Below are 15,943 nucleotides of genomic sequence, written 5' to 3' on the forward strand. Positions count from 1 at the left end.
AGCTACATCCTTCATATACTTGTGACTGCAGCAGAGGTACCATGGGATCCAGAGGTCTCGAGTTCCAGTACCACTGCCAATTACCCATGTGAGGATGTAATAGAAATTTGCCAGAAATTGGAGACAATACAGCTATGGCAATATGGCAAACTACTAAAACAAACTGTACTAAAATGTTCATGTATGTGGTATCAGAAACTTGAATGAGCGAAAAGATACCTGTATAGGAAAGGGGCAGCTTTGAAAAGGGACAAGTCCTTGCTGCAAACTGGGCACACTACACAGCGAATTGCATCACCCTATGAATTTGCAAAGTAATTTTCAGCCAAGACTGATCAATTCCAGTATAAGCAGCCAGATTTTTTTTTTTTTTTGGCAAGAAGAAAATTCTGTAAGAAGAGATACCCAAAAAGCTCAGAAAGCAGCAAATATCTGTAATATCAGCATTACCTGTTTCTACTGCTTAATGGTTTTTATTAAGAACTGTTGCCCAAAATTAATCTAGGTTTTTGTGGGGCTTTATTACTACAGAGTATTTACAGAGTTTTACCTCTAACCATGCTTTGTAACTGCAGCTAAGGGACAGACAGCTTCACTCCCAAGTTTTTGATGGCACAACTGGCCTCCTGGTTTTATCAGGGGAGAATTTATCCTTCATGAATTGGGAAGAACTAGGAAGATGAGATCTGCTTACTCCTGGGTAATGTTAGTATTTCTTTTTAGCCATAGTAAGATTTGAACTACATAATGTTTATTACCGAAGCAATTTAATGTAAGCCGGTTTAAAAGAGTACTTTTCTGCTCTGGAAGAGCTGGTAGGGAAATAAGTGGAACCGTTTGAAAGAAAAAAAATGTAGCTTTAGTATTTCCATGGCTGTTCAGCTACAAACAAGGCTGATGAAAACTCTCCCTAAGGATCAGTGGTAACATGTGCCTATCACATGAAATAACATCTGCTTGCTTACGTCGAGTACAAATGAGTTCTCCATACTCTGAAGCAGAGAGAATTACATCTGTTTGAATCGCATCTTGGTGATAATAGGCCCTCTGCATCACAAGCCCATGTGTAGTCACAGAGGAGTATTTTTCTAGAAATTTAACTTGGAATTTTATTTTTCTTGTCTCTTTAACCCATATGATGCCGTATCATTGGTGGTTTGGAAAGACGGTAGTGTGAAAGTGAGAACTAAACAACTGGAAAACGGACAGCATTTGTGAGAAAAAAATTTATGCATCAAACTACACTGGTGATACATCTGTCAGCCTGCTGGCTGCACCTATTAGATACTAGTAATCATTAGATTACTAAATTGGAGTAACTTTCTGAATGTGGTCTTTCCTGAACATGATCTCTTCTATGATGTATGATAATTTTTCAAAGATTCAAAGTAAACCATTGTTACAACACTTGGCAATGCGTCTAATCCCACTATAAAACTGTCGCTCACCCTCAGTGGTTCCCCAGTCAAACTATCCGGTATGTACGTATGGTGTATCACAGTTTATTGGTGCAAATGCAGTACAAGCTGGTACTTTGTTTGTTAAGTCAGAGAAGTGAAATGTTAAGAAAACTGCAGAGACTTTAAAGAAAGTTGGGAAGATAGAGTTTTGAGGAAATTTCAACCCGCAGGAAACTCAAGACTTGCAGAATTTCTGCTCCTGGTTCCAGGCCTCAAAAACCAGTGTCTGTTAACAAGGTTGAGGGATGACTTGTCCTTGCACTGGCAAGTTCCATTTGTTTTCAGCTACTGGCCTCACAGAGAGGCCAATTTTTACTTGGAAGTAAAATTTTATTTTACTTCCACATTTTAAAAGGCGCTGGGTAGATAAACAAGTAGAAGATAAGTATTAAAAACTGCTTTTCAGTCAGATTATTATGGAAGATAAATTTCACAGACTTAGTATCAATGATGAATTGCATGTCCAAAGAACAGGAGATTACATTATGTTAGTATCCTCCTATAATTTTTGCCTGGTCCTTTCTTCAGTGAAACTTTTTATTGTTGGGATAGGAGGAGCCTTGGGATTGTTGCTCTTTAGGTTTATTTTTTAAGAAAAACCACTAGTTTAAAGATGCTAAAAGTAAGCTGGTCTTCAATATACGTACCAATAGCAGAAAATTACAGTACTGTACACATTTACAGTGACTACTGTTCATGGCAAAGTGTCTCCTTAAAAATATGTTAGTACATGAAAAATTGGGGTCTTCACTTGTGCAAATGTTTCAAGTCCTTGCGGTTAGGAGAAAAGCATGAAAATGTGATTGCCTCTAAATGATCTAGAAAATAAAACATTTAAAGAACCCTTCTGTAATTCTAATAGTCTCAGGAATTTTAAGAACGTTGCATTTTGGCAATGTGATAGGATTTCTCAGCATTTAGGGACAGCTATGTTTACTGTGCTGGAAAAGCAAGAGCAGTATCAAAACAAAAACCCCAGCACCCAACTGTAAGCATGCAAAGGCACAAAACAAAGCCAGGCTTCATTCACTGATTTAAACAACTAAAAGGCCTTTTTAAAATCAGTGAGCCAAATTTGGCTTTCCTCTGCTGATAGAAACATACAGCAGCTCTTCACTTTAGTATCACTACTCAAAATTACCCTGGTACAAGAAGGTCTCCTCTGTCCTGCTCTGGGGGAAGAAGGGGTTATTTTGTTGATCTTCAAATCGGGGCACCTCTGTTAACACTGTTTTGCTGCACGGAAGTTGACGTTGTCCCCTCCTCATTTGAAAGAACCTGCAGAAGGACACGAGAAGGGCAGCTGTAACCCAGAGCTGTGAGGTTCCCTGCAGCTGCAGGAAATGCCCCACAGTGCTGCGATACAGAATGGCAAGGCTGCCCCATCTGCCTGCAGCAGTCTCCCAACGGCAGATCACGCCACGTTAGGAAAATAGTACACCTGTGTCTTAGGTCTATGGAAAAACTTGCCTTGTTACTCCCTAGGCACACTCTTCCTTTCCTTTAGTGCTGAGTTTTCTCACTGTCTACAACCAAAGGTGGTTCCTTTAATTGCTATTAATAACAAAAGGGTGACTTATCCTCACCATAATTACCATGAAGTGCATTCAACTTCCTGAATCTTCACAGTACTCAGTATATTGCACACTTGTGGCAAGCTTGTATCTAATAAAAGATACTTACTGTTACCTATTTTCCCTCACTTTAAATATGCAGATAAAGGAACCTCTAGTAAATGTTAACGGTAGTTAAAATTGATAAAGAGGTCTTCTTTTATGCTGTGCACATAATCCCTTTAATGAGGTCAGTTCTACTAGCACAGCCTAACAGAAACACAAGCGTGAGATACCGTAACATTAGACTGCACATGAGTTTGAGGGTTTCTTTAATTAATTTTTCTTCTTCCTTTCCCAACATCTAAAATATACTTAGAAATAAAGCAGAAAACACACTTCAGTGCTCACTTAAAACAATTTCTCCCTATGCTTTTCATGAACTTTTTCATCATGATTTTCTACCTAATCTTTGAATAAATGACCACGTGAGATGATGATCTCTTCTTTGACCAGAAGATGGAAAGCTATCCAACCTATCAGGCTGAGTCAAACGTTATCCATCCATTTTATCATTCTTAAGCTCAATACTCTCCGTTAATACAGCTGGTTCTTTCTTGTTTGGTACCGTAGAAGTAGTAGGAATTTCAAGAGCAGTGCTGTCCTGTTGGCTTGTTTTACTGGACACAGCAGAAGATGGCTGAGCTGGTGCCATGAGTGGAGTTCGCTTCAGCTTTACTACACGGTTGCTTATGGGCTTCCTAGACACTGCGCTCTTGAAAGTCAGTTGACTTGTCCCATTGCCAGCGCCCTGCCTTCCACAGGGCACCTGGGAATTACTGGGCACTGATGTGCATGTTGTGGATACAGTTTCAGAAGTTTCTTTGTGCAGCGTCACACTTTCACTGTGGGGTCGTTTAAGAGTCACTGCGGAACATGAAGCATTGCAAGCAGCTACCTTTAATGCAGCTGAATTTTTAACTTTGATATGGGTACTTGTCGAGGGACCTGAGAATCTAATTGGCTTGGGAACCGCTTTACATGGTAAATAGTCTTCCTCTTCAGTAAAGTCGATTAATCGTCTGTAAAACAAAGAACTTTAATTAAAGAAAAAAAAAAACTATGTACATAAATTATTCTTTTTATAACATTATTACAAAACAGACAATCTGTGACAGCCATCCACAAATCTGAAGTTCTTTTAGGTTTTGCATGTTACGATATCATTTATGGTTCTTAACTGTTCATCACTGTAATCAGGCTTGCTTTTATATGAATAGTACCAGCACACTCTTACACCTGTGTAAGTATTATTACACATTAAAAACGGTAAAAAGGATATGGTGCACAAACTAGGTGAAAATCAACGAGAAAGAAGGTAGGTGGAGTTGTAAAAAGAAAATACTAAAATGCTACAGATTAGATACAAAATCCACTAAATACTAGTTTTTAGTATTTAGTAGTACTAGCATTTAGTAGTACTAGTAAAACACTAGATGTGTTTTAAGTTATCTACAAAAATTCAAGACTTAACTACACAGGAATACAAAACTTAAGAGTTCCGCACTATGTAATTTGATAAAAGAAGGAAGATATTGCGTCTTTCTCTCTCCCCCATTTCTTTTTAATATAAGTGATTATGGATAATCATTCATTCAAGATAAAATGTTAAAAAAAAAAAAAGGAGCTATGCAAGAAAGCCCATGGAGTCTCATGGCAACTATAATTGGTGCAAGTAAATAGCATTTTTAAAGTATTACACAAATGCTGTTTCTCAGTGTCAGCAAAGAAAAATGGACAGATGCCTAGAAGATCTTAATTCCTCAAGGAAATAATAAATGATGCCATAGAAATCCAGGACCCGGATTTAGAAAATCTGAAACCTAACAAAACAAAAGCTAGGCCTCGCCAGACCAGAGGGATGATCAGTAAATATAAATCAAAATCATTTTTGGAGAGATGAAGAAGCGGGAGGAAAAGAACACTAAGACCAAATTAAACTCAAATATTAACAATGCATTTAAAAATGTATCAAAACAAAAGCTGTCAAACTGTGGCTCTATTGCTGGCTCCTACATGGGCTAAAGGTACTAAAACGTGGTAGTAGAAGAACGAACATGAAGGAATCGGATTATATCTAGATTTTGAGCTGACAAAGAAAAGCTGTAGCTTTAACTAACCTGATTGTCGGGAATGAAGAAACATTTACCTGGCGTGTCAGTACTGTAAACGGGCTACAAACTGTGAGAGCCACTAAAGAACAGCTTAAAAGATAAACTACAAAAGTGTTGATATTCTTCAGGGTACTTGCACTTTGGATTTTAAATGATCTGTGAAAGGTCACAGGGATTCACGCCAAAAGAACAAGCAGTATCTGAGAGTAATAGTCCTTACTATTGCTCTTATAAAACTGGTATATGGTGACACTGTTCAAACAGAAAGCCTGCAAACAACCTAGTACTTAATAATGAGTCCAGGGAGGTTTTCCTCAGAGCCATAAGGTGAGAAAGTATTCTCAAATTCTGCACATCCTAGATCAAAAGAACCACCAAAACAAAAAAGGAAAGTTTAAACATTCAAAGGTTTGGTGCTTTAACAGTAGCAATGAAGTACAGGTAAAATATCGTGAGTAACTAGGTTCTTTTACAATGTTTCAAGACAGTATATGGTCTCACCAGGATCACTATGGTACATCAGGAGTTTAAGGTGAAATCCAAACATAGTTTTTTGAGGGTGCAGAAGAACAGAGAAGACAAATCAAAGCAGAGAGATGGGAGATAAAACAGGCAATGGTAGCAGAGGAGCAGTCAGGAATATATGTAGGCTGTTTAGCAATCCAGGGATCAAATAATCACAGTCCTTCCTATTGGAGCTATGAAAAGCAAAGAATGTGGTATCCAAAAGAAATGGGGAGGCTGGTGAGATAGGAGTTTTCAGTTGGATGATTGTGCTGATGTGACTCTACGGCTGCTACTGAAATGACAGTGTGGCCCGGGACAAGGAAGGTCAGCAGGATCCTCTTCTGCCTAGTAGCAATAGAGGCTGTAGGGTGCCCCAGATCAACTGCATAGCTGCACCTGCAACGGCTGCTTTTAGGTAATGTGTTGTAGTCAGAGGTATCACTGTAAAACTGCAAAGAAGAAATTCTAGAAATTCCTTCTAAAAAAGGAAGGCATCTCACATGTGAAAATCAGTTAACCTTTTAGTTTTCAGTTAAATTTCTTTTTAGCAGTCCATTTAGCAGTCCATTTAACTAATACTGCTCTCTACTTTTTGAAATTACGCCTTCCCACTCTAAAGTGATGTTTTAAAGGCCAAAGAAGTAGAATAGAAGAGTTTCAGCAATCTAAAAAAGATAATTTTTCTAGCAAGTTCATTTCTGCAAGTAAGTTCTCTGATTATATGACACTTTTAAAAAATGCAAGTAGAAAAAACAGCAAAAACTCAACATTCATAGCTATTCAAAGAACCTGAAATTATAAAATTGTGCTATTATTTCTGCTTTATTTTAAGCCACCCATGCATGTCAGCATACCTTTTATGAACTGGAGGCATATGATGCAAACTGCCTTTCAAAGGGCGTTCTTCAAGAGTCCAACATTCAATCAGCTCCTGAGGCACTCCCCAGTAGCTGACACCTGTATGCCAAAGGGACATTGTATTGATGAGCTGAGAGAACATAGTATTATGTGTGTATACACCTGACTAAGTGGATGCATGTATTATGTAGAATTTCAGTTTTGAAACTACACTGACATGAACACTGCTTACAGCCAACGTGCTTCTAGGGCTCCCACCAGAGTGGGCAATGCTAGCAGGCCATCACCCCTTGCACGTGGTGGCTCTCACTACATCTGTTCATTCATGTCAACTCATGTCATCTTCTTGGAACATCCCTTAAGACTCTATTTATTTTTTTTTCCAAATAGCCACCTCTATGGGATATTTTACAATATGTTACTTACCTAATGAGTGAAAATGTATGCAGAGTTTTTATTATAGTTAATTGGCAAGTATTTTTCTTATTTTTCTGTAAAGAAGTAGTACTACTGAAATAAAAGAAAAAAAATTAATACTCTACCTCTCCCTTCCCAGGCATCGAAAGCATCCATCATCTTTTTCAACTCAGCTACTGAGTAATAGCTCCAGATGTATTGGACGTTATTTCCCGCTTCTCTAGAAATATTGTTTTAAAGGTAACAGTTATGTGGTAAATCTAGCTAAGTCTTTAAAAATGTAACACTGATGAAATGTATCATTCCATTTACCAAATTCTAACTATAAGGACTTAATAGTAAATATTTTGTAAAGTAGAAAGGAAAACATTACTTAAATTTCATTTTCATTTGTATAAGAGGTTCTAAATAGCCATCCTTCTATGATCTGCATGCCTGTGGACCCCTATTGCTAAAAATGGGTATTCATGAAAGAATAGATGTTCATAAAAGAATAATTACACAATTAATGGTGTAAAATGTATTCTTCTAAATCTCAATTATTTATTCAAAGGAAGAACACAGTAGGATGACAGATGCCTGATACTATGTGTCCAAATACTCTCAGAATAAATATTAATGTAAACTTAGAAAAATAAGCATGCTAATTATGAAGACAATCAAAAACATAATTTTGAAACATCAAAAGCTCTATCTTAACTATGTTTCAAAAGGTACACAGTGAAGTACACTTCCAACACTGTACTGTGGGACCAAGAGAAAGATAAACTGCTTACAGACACTCAGAAGTACAGGTCTACCAATAATTTACAATTACTGTCATAAAAATACATTAATAGTGTAGTAGAGATGTACGTGTCCTTTAAAGAATTAAAACCATTTCCTTTCATCTTTGGTTCTTTTCAGCGTTAAGTATTTCTTTCAGCTGTCTTAGAAGGCTGCAAAATACAATTGCATGAATCACAGCCATCTCTGTGAATATTTATGGAATTTCTGGATGGGGATTCATTCACTGTATTTAGTGTAAATATCTTCCTAAATCAGAAAATAATTTTAAATGGTTGAAACATTTTAAAAATAGCAAGTAAAACATAATGAGAACTTACAGCAACTGCATGCCAGCCACCTTTTATGGAGTCTCTCAATTTCTTGTACTCCTTGCTTAGTTTTTATCTTTTTTGTTTGTCTGTTTAATCTGACCATTGTAATAGCCAGCTGTTTTCGAAGCTGGAAAGAATCTGATTCCTTCCACAGATTTATAGTACAATAATACTACATTATGCTACATATAATAATATTTAGGTATTATTGTAATATGTGAGTGTTCATTCTCACTTCATAGTGCTTGCACGTGTTTGACAGTCATCTTACCTTTTGTAAATGCTTTTACTATGAATTTTCGTTCCTAGCTCCTTATTAATTGCATCAGTCCCATCAGCTCTAGTGGCATACACACCAATAATTTTACTTTCACAGCTTGCTCCAGAAGTATTGAGATAGTGCAGGACCCAAACTGTAGGCTTGGTACAAACTAAATCATAAGAATCGCAGAAATCTAACAAAGCCTAGAAAAAAACATAAACCACAAAATACTAATATATTAATGAGAATACAGTATTTTTAGTTGAATAAGCTTTCATATTTAAGTTTTCTTAACTGTACTGATGAGCTCTTTTAAGTAAATCAAGGATGTAGTTTATCTAGAATAATGTGTGCAGTATCTAATGTTAACAGAGAATGCTGTACACTAGGAGAAATTCACAGAAAGGCAACAGAAATACTTAAAGGTATGGCAAATCCCTAATATTAAGAGAAACTGAAAGGCCTGGGAATGTTTTATGCTTTTCAAAAGGAAATTAATAAGGGAGAATGTGAAATATATGGAACAATAGCTTACTAAGAGAACACAGATGACTGTCAGGACTAATACAGCCATACTTGGTAACATGAGTTAATTTCCAAACAGTTAATTAGAATTAGCTTTTAAGTAATGATACTCTAAAATAGACAAACCTTAGGATTTAAAGTAATATATTAATTTTATTTTCTCCTTTCATTTTCTAAAAAAATGGCAAAGTACATTTTATCTTTCAAGTTTTAGGATGACTTTTTAAAACTGAAAAAAAAACCAAACCAACCCAAACATCTTGAAGGGATCAAATTGAATCTCAAATAAAATATATAGCCAAATAGGGAACTAAACAACGTCATTCCTACTATGCAAGTTTTACAGCAGACTTGCATGTAAAACAGAGTCAAATTTAAACTGTTGCTGTATTGCAATGATGGGAAAAGCTGATGTCCTTAACTACTATGTCTGCATTATCAGCTCTAGGATTTCTCTAATCTAAAACTCTGAATTTACTGATGCTTCAACGTGGTGATTAAAAAGTGCTAACTTGCATACGCTGTAGTTTTAGTATCTGATGCTAACGAATGGTGTGGATTACAGACTACATCTTTAAAAATTTAAGAAATGTCAAGACCTTTTTAAGCTCTATATTTGACCTTAAAGAATACGTCTCCATTTCATTGGCCAAATGGTCACACAGACTGTATGGATACGGGATGCCAAAATAATCTGCTTCCTCCTGCAATGCAATTCGAATTTGTTCATCTTCAGGAATCCGAACTTCTCCATGAAGATAATCCAAAAGATATCCAAACAAGTTTCCATCTCGATCAATTAGACATGCTCCTGAAAACAAAAATAAAATTATTTAAAATACTGCTTCCAGCAAGCAAAGACAGACTCGTCACTTTATACCAAATCAAGTAAAGCCTTTATATAAAACTTCTGTACTAGTTTTACTTACCTAGGAGGAGTAGGTATACTTTTATTCTTTTAAAGCTACTATTCTGTTTCCCTGGAATATTAGCTATTTGAAGATAAAATTCTTAGTGCAGTAAGCATTTCTTTGGGATTTCAGTGAAATCACTAATCTGCATAGGACCATACCAACTGTACCGCACTCCACTTAAAATGCTAAAATCTAATTCTAGATGCATTTCTAATTCTCACTGCAGACACATCTTTTCTCACTACTGCAGAGATTTTTTCAATTTTGGATCTAAGCAATTAAAGAGAGTTAAAAGTATACATCTAGTCTAACCTTCCCTGAATATTGCTCAAGTTTTACAGTATTTTTTTGTTTCTTTTTTTTTCCCCTTGCCTGTGGGGCTCAAGGACCAGTACAGAAACGGACCAAACTATACACAGCTCTATACAATAGGCTCTTCACTGCAACTGAAAGATGCTAGCAAAACCCTGCCTGTAAAAATGTTAAATATTTCAGATATTTTAAACAGTCAAAAGTGTACAAGGAATTACTATTCTCCATCCATCATATCTTTAAACTGGACATACTTTGGCAGGATTTCCAAGTCACAAACAAGTGTGAAATTTGATCCATGAATAGTTTTATTCAAGCTTTCATACCAGGCCATGGTGGTGAAAAATGCAGTCTTTACTGGGTAATGAAGTATTCTGAAACAAAGGTTAGACCCAGATCTCCTTATGTAATGAACAGAGAGAGAGAGATGCCTCTGGAGAATACAGAGGGTCATAGTTAAATGCCAAATACTCTGCCAACTTCAATTTTATCTATTTTCATATCCATACTGAAGAAATACATTCCAAAGCCATAGTTTGGACTGGGACAAGGCAGGGGTAAGCACTGTACAAACATGTATGTTTGCAAACATGAGTAGTCTTATGGAATTCTGATTAATTACTCCCAAGTATAAAGTCATGCATACACAATTGTTTTACGTCCTGGAATTAAAGAAGCCAACTGATGCTCAGCAGATTGGGAAAAGAGGTACACTATAAAATGCAAAAATATATATATAAAAGCATGTTTTTGCAATAGAACTCCCTGATCAGAATGTCATATTTACAGCTTGAATATATTTACCTGATTCATCAACTTTCAGAGGAAAGCGTCCACTAAACATAGAAGCTAGCATTGAATCCTTAAAGCGGCATAAAGACTCGCGCCTGGCTGTGTATAAACATCCTCGCACATTAAGTCGTAGAATACCCTGGTCGCCTTCAGTCTTGCCCTCTTCCATTGCATTTGCAAATGATGGTGTTGATTACGAGCTATTCAAACCTGTAACACATACATACAAACAAAAGTCAATCTAATGCCAGTTAAGACTGAACATATTATATACAAGACCTGTGCATTAGCTCAGCTCTTTCATGTTTGTTACACTATACTGTAAAGGGGCTTTTAAAACAGGTCTAGAGACATATTAGTGCAAGTAGGCAAATAGTTTACACCTTTACTACAAAAAACTACGGCATTTTACTTTGCTAGGAAACACAGAGGTTACTTCTTTGAGACAAATGCGTAAGCAGAACTATGTGGTCAGTATGTGTAAGCATAGCACTGGAAGGATATTCTGAGAAAATTTGCTTTGGGTATAGTTCAACACACTAAAAGTGCAGTAATTTTGTATTAAAACCAACTTGGCTTCTTTAAAATGTGATCTTTAATTAGGGCTGCTTTAACTAGTTCTTGAAGTTGTCACGTCATTAATGCCGCATTGCCAATAAATACTTTTACTTGTACCTGCCTTGAGCTCCCTGCAGGAGCGGGGCCCTGTCTGGACAGAAAAAAATTGGTACAAGAAAATCTTCAAAACGTTTGGGTTTTGTTTGGTTTTGGTTTGTTTGGGTTTTTTTGAAAGCACGCCCTTTGAGGCGTACTAACTCCCACTACGAGCCTTTTGCCCGGGCATCTGCTATTGTTTCAGCAAAATTAACTGATGAACTCGCGGCCCGCGGGGGAGGCGGCCGGCAGCCGCCCGCGCAGCGGGCCGGGGCGCTCCCTCCCTCCCGTGGGGCGCCGCTGCGCCAAAAGAGGGGAAGCCCCCCCCGGCCCCTCCGGGGGCAGCCGCTGTCCCGCGTTACCTGCGCCGCCGCGTCCCGCGGCGCTCGCCGGGCCTGGAGCAGGCTGGGCCGCCTGAGGGGCCGCCTGGGCTCCGCAAAATGGCGGACGGGTGGCAGGAAGGGCCGGGCCCGAGCCGAGCGGGGCGAGGAGAGGGGCAGCCCGTGCGGCGCGGGGTGCTCGCGGCGCCATCTCCCCCCCGGGGGCACGGCCGAGCTTCCCTACCCGCGGGTATGGAGGGTCAACCGGGTGTAGGGGCCCCCATAGCTCAGCTGCCTCCCCCGCTTTGACCGGAGGGGGTCCCTCAGGCACGGCTCTGCTGTCCGCGTCCTCTCCAGTGAGGCTGACCCGTGTAAACTCGGCTACTCTGTAAGACAGAAACCTTCCCTGATTATTTTTTTTTTAATTACAAGTAAGTGTTTACTCAAAGTGGGTTTGATTGAATTTCTTTTTCTGTAGGCTCAAGAATATCGCAGCTTGAACTATTCTTCTAATATTGCAATGCTCACACTTTATTTCACGGTGGTCTCGGAGCCGTTCTGGTCAGCCCAGGCCGGGCCCCGGCTTCGGCCCAAGGTGGGAGCCCCAGCGACGGGCGCTGGTTTCTCTTGTGTCTGTGTGTCCGAGTTGCAGTGCTGAGTCAGGCGAGTTCACGAGGGTGGTGTGATGCTGGTACGTGCTCTGAGTCTGAGGGCAGACAGGTCTGCTTTGGTTAAAATAGGGGGCAGAGGCATTAAAAGTTAGCCTCAGGTCAGCCAGTGTGTTCTGGCCTCCTTCAAGATGACTGCTTGTCCCTTTGAGCAGGCCAGCTCATTAGCTTGTGTGCTTGCTGTACTCTGGTCTGTTACTACAATTTGATTTTGAGAATACCTAAATATTTATAGGCTACAGTATTTTCAGTTACTATTTAGGACCACAGACTTGTAATTCAGACTTCCCTTCAGCAAAGTGAAGGACGCTAAAGGAAAGAGCTATCTAAATCATGTTGCATCTGGTCCTAGTAGGGAGATAAATTCTCTTTGGAATTTTGTAACTCTGAGTGACCACTTACTATTTCGAACTCGCTTCTTTTTATCTTAATGCAGGTTTGCATTAGAATGGCAGTTAAAGCTACAGTAAATACTTCACGTTTCATTTTCCTTAGCAATTAAGCATGCTACAGTTGCAGCAGAGAGGAAATGGCATGCCGAGCACCGGGGCGCTCACGTGCTCTCTCAACGGTCCTTGGCTAAGAATGTACCCAGAAGCCAGGTCTTTGGTGCTTAATATGTAATTAATTAAATAAGCCCACAAGTTACAACTTGCCACTGAATGCAATATAGACTGATAATTCATGGATGTTGGACTTACTATAAAATCAGTGAAAATAAGTATAATAGATTATTTTTGTGGAATAATGGTATCTGGCTTAACTATATCTTTAGTAAGGATATAACGTGTGTTGTACTTTACTCACTGGGAATAGTTCGTAGATAGCAATTGCAACTTAAATGGGGCCACTGGTGTCAAATGTTACAATATACTTTAAGTTATAACTTCCAGTCTTTCTCAGACTAAAACATTCACTTAATGAAGCTGCAGCTTTCCGTGCTTGTTTCCTCCTTTAAGCTTGCTTGGTTTTGCCTCAAAAGTCTGAACAATGTTCCTTCATGCATTTCTGTGTTGGGAGACCAGAACAATATACATGGTTTCCGTCAGTATATGTATACACACACAAACAATTCAATGAGTAAGTTTTTCACCTCAGATTTAACCATGTGAAATGTCATTACTATTCAAGATAGTACAGAGTATGTACTTGGTATAGAATCACGTGGCATAACCAGCCTGCACGAGCAAACTGCCTTTTGAGCTGCGTGTTCCAGGCAAATGAACACAGGGACTTTTATGTTTTGTTTCTCACAAGTTTCCAAAGGAAGCCGGGCTTACACACTCATCCTCTATATATTTGTGTTTCAGTTTACTAGTTTCGCTCAAATTTGACAGAGGGAAACAGGCATTAAGAAATGAATTTTCATTAAGCTTGTGCAAGAAAGGGTGTGATTAGAGGAAAATATGTTCTTAATACTATAATTTCAGGTAAAATGATAGCGTGAGTTCAAGTCTTATTTGGACATCAGAGAATCCACAGAGGGAGAAGCTGTTCTACATCACCTACCCACCAGAAGTGCTTTAGTCGTAGCTCGTGCTTTACTAGACCTGACAGGATTAATTCCTCAACCAAGATTTTTCTCGGAGATAGATTTGCAGGTATCTAGTAAGACGCAAATTCAATACAACACTTCCCAAATGTTCCCACCTATTACAACAGGTCTGTCTCTGTCTGTCTTTCCCTCACTCCCTCTCACTTCTATTCAGTTTGAAGACCAGTCATAGGATCCCAAATGACTGAAAACCAGAATTCTACTCTTGATATATATTTAAAATATACAGGCTGTGAAACTTGGCAGTGCTTTTAAGTTTTTCCCCCACTTTGAGCAGCTGGCAATTAACTGGAGATTTTTACTTGTGCAATGTTACAGTGTGGGAGTTCCTCAGTGGAGTGTAAAGGAAAGTATGACCACAGGTGGAAACGCAGAACTTCACATTTTGCTTTGAATTTATTGCCCGCAGTAGTGACATAAACATTAAAAGGAAGCAAATTGGTGATTGCCCCTCCAGGACTTGGGACTCTTGTAAAACTGGAGAAAATGAAAACTCACGATTGGATCTGGAGGAAAACGCTGCCTTCTGGAAAGGAGAAGGAGGTACGTTTTATTTGATTGGTTTTCTATTTTTAAGGTTACATAAGGTTATTTGCTCTTTTATTTGGCCAGGGTTTTAGACTGGCTATAGTCACTTCCAAGTTGCCTTGTAAGGGGAAATGTACCAAAGGTGTATAAGGTGTGCTGGATCAAATCTCTTTTTTAAGGGGATTGCACGGAAGCAAAGGGTTTTGCACCTTCAGGGCCACACTGAGAAATTGTGCCATATATCATACACAAATTAAGAAAAGGCAGAGACACTCTACATGCTGTTTGCAGCAGCTTATGAAAGTAGTAAGTTCATAAAGGTACATTGTTGAATAATGCCACTGATACTTTGATTTTACTTTATAGCATATTTGATTCCTTTACTTCATAGCAAATTGTAATGTTAGCTCATGGAAAGGTAAGATTTTTATGACAATTACTCTGTTAATGAACCTAATGCTGGTTTTTTTATTTGAACCTTACACATCTCTGTAAATCTTCAAATAAATTAAAACATTAACTCTATTAAGATTTTTACAAAACTGTTTACTATAAATTTACTGATTCCTCGATCAAATTTAGGAACTAACGTCTGCCTGAACTAATGGTAGCATGGGGCATACATAGGCAGTGAAAGAGAATGTATGCAAAGCGACTGTTAAAGAGCAAGGGATTTTGTGCTCAGAACAGATTTCGGGGAAAAGCATTTTATTAGACTAAAATACTTCCTTGCAATTCCCAGTCCTAATATTACCTAAACCAAACTAAAAGTGGGCTTGCTCAAATTCTGACATCGCAGACTCCTACCCTTACAAGCCAGTAAGTATGCAGGCAGCTTTAATCTATTGTTTTTTAAAATTTATCGGTTTTTGTTTCCTTGACTGTCTTGATGGCTTTCTATTAATTGTTGATTGTTTCATCTATTACTAGTAGCTAAAGATCAGCCAAAAAGAAATTTAGCTTTCCACTGAGAAGGAATTACATGGATTTCTCCTTTTAACCCAACAGAACTCTTTGAACAGAAAGCCAGATACCTCAAACTCTTCCTAAAAATCTCTTGCAGCTAGGTGGAATATCTGCAGTTCCCTAATCCCTTCCTCACAGTGTATGAGGATTGATGCTAAGTCTTTATACAACTACTATTTTATTTTTTTTTTTTAATTTTAGCATTCTTAATGGTTGGTATTTAAAACGGTTTTGCAAAGACATGTAGTTGAAAAGTTCGAGGAATCCCACTCCTCCTTAGAACACACACGCCGACCCGACCCGGCCTCCCGGCCCTGCCCTCCCCGCGCCGCCGGCCGCGGCCGTTGGGGGCGCGCGAGCGGCCCGGCCCAACGGCTG

The 15,943-nt window shown here is 38.6% G+C and overlaps 1 protein-coding gene across 2 annotated transcripts; it reads right to left on the minus strand.

Annotated features, from left to right (window-relative positions):
* Positions 1 to 1,494: 1,494 nt before the first annotated feature.
* On the minus strand, positions 1,495 to 12,209 carry KCTD18 (potassium channel tetramerization domain containing 18). 2 transcript variants are annotated; one of them, XM_074596027.1, is made up of 8 exons: positions 11,891 to 12,023; positions 10,887 to 11,084; positions 9,456 to 9,667; positions 8,341 to 8,534; positions 7,095 to 7,189; positions 6,549 to 6,651; positions 3,642 to 4,095; positions 1,495 to 2,738 (listed from the first exon to the last, which is right to left on the minus strand). In XM_074596027.1, exons 2-8 carry the CDS (start codon positions 11,041 to 11,043, stop codon positions 2,664 to 2,666), a joined length of 1,290 nt encoding a protein of 429 aa, XP_074452128.1. In that variant the 5' UTR covers positions 11,044 to 11,084; positions 11,891 to 12,023; the 3' UTR covers positions 1,495 to 2,663. The 2 variants fall into 2 exon arrangements, with proteins under 2 accessions (XP_074452128.1, XP_074452129.1); XM_074596028.1 differs by lacking the exon at positions 1,495 to 2,738 and having other exon boundaries at positions 3,329 to 4,095; positions 11,891 to 12,209.
* Positions 12,210 to 15,943: the final 3,734 nt, after the last annotated feature.

Source organism: Larus michahellis, chromosome 7 (genome assembly GCF_964199755.1).
Source record: "Larus michahellis chromosome 7, bLarMic1.1, whole genome shotgun sequence".
NCBI classification, from domain to species: domain Eukaryota; kingdom Metazoa; phylum Chordata; class Aves; order Charadriiformes; family Laridae; genus Larus; species Larus michahellis.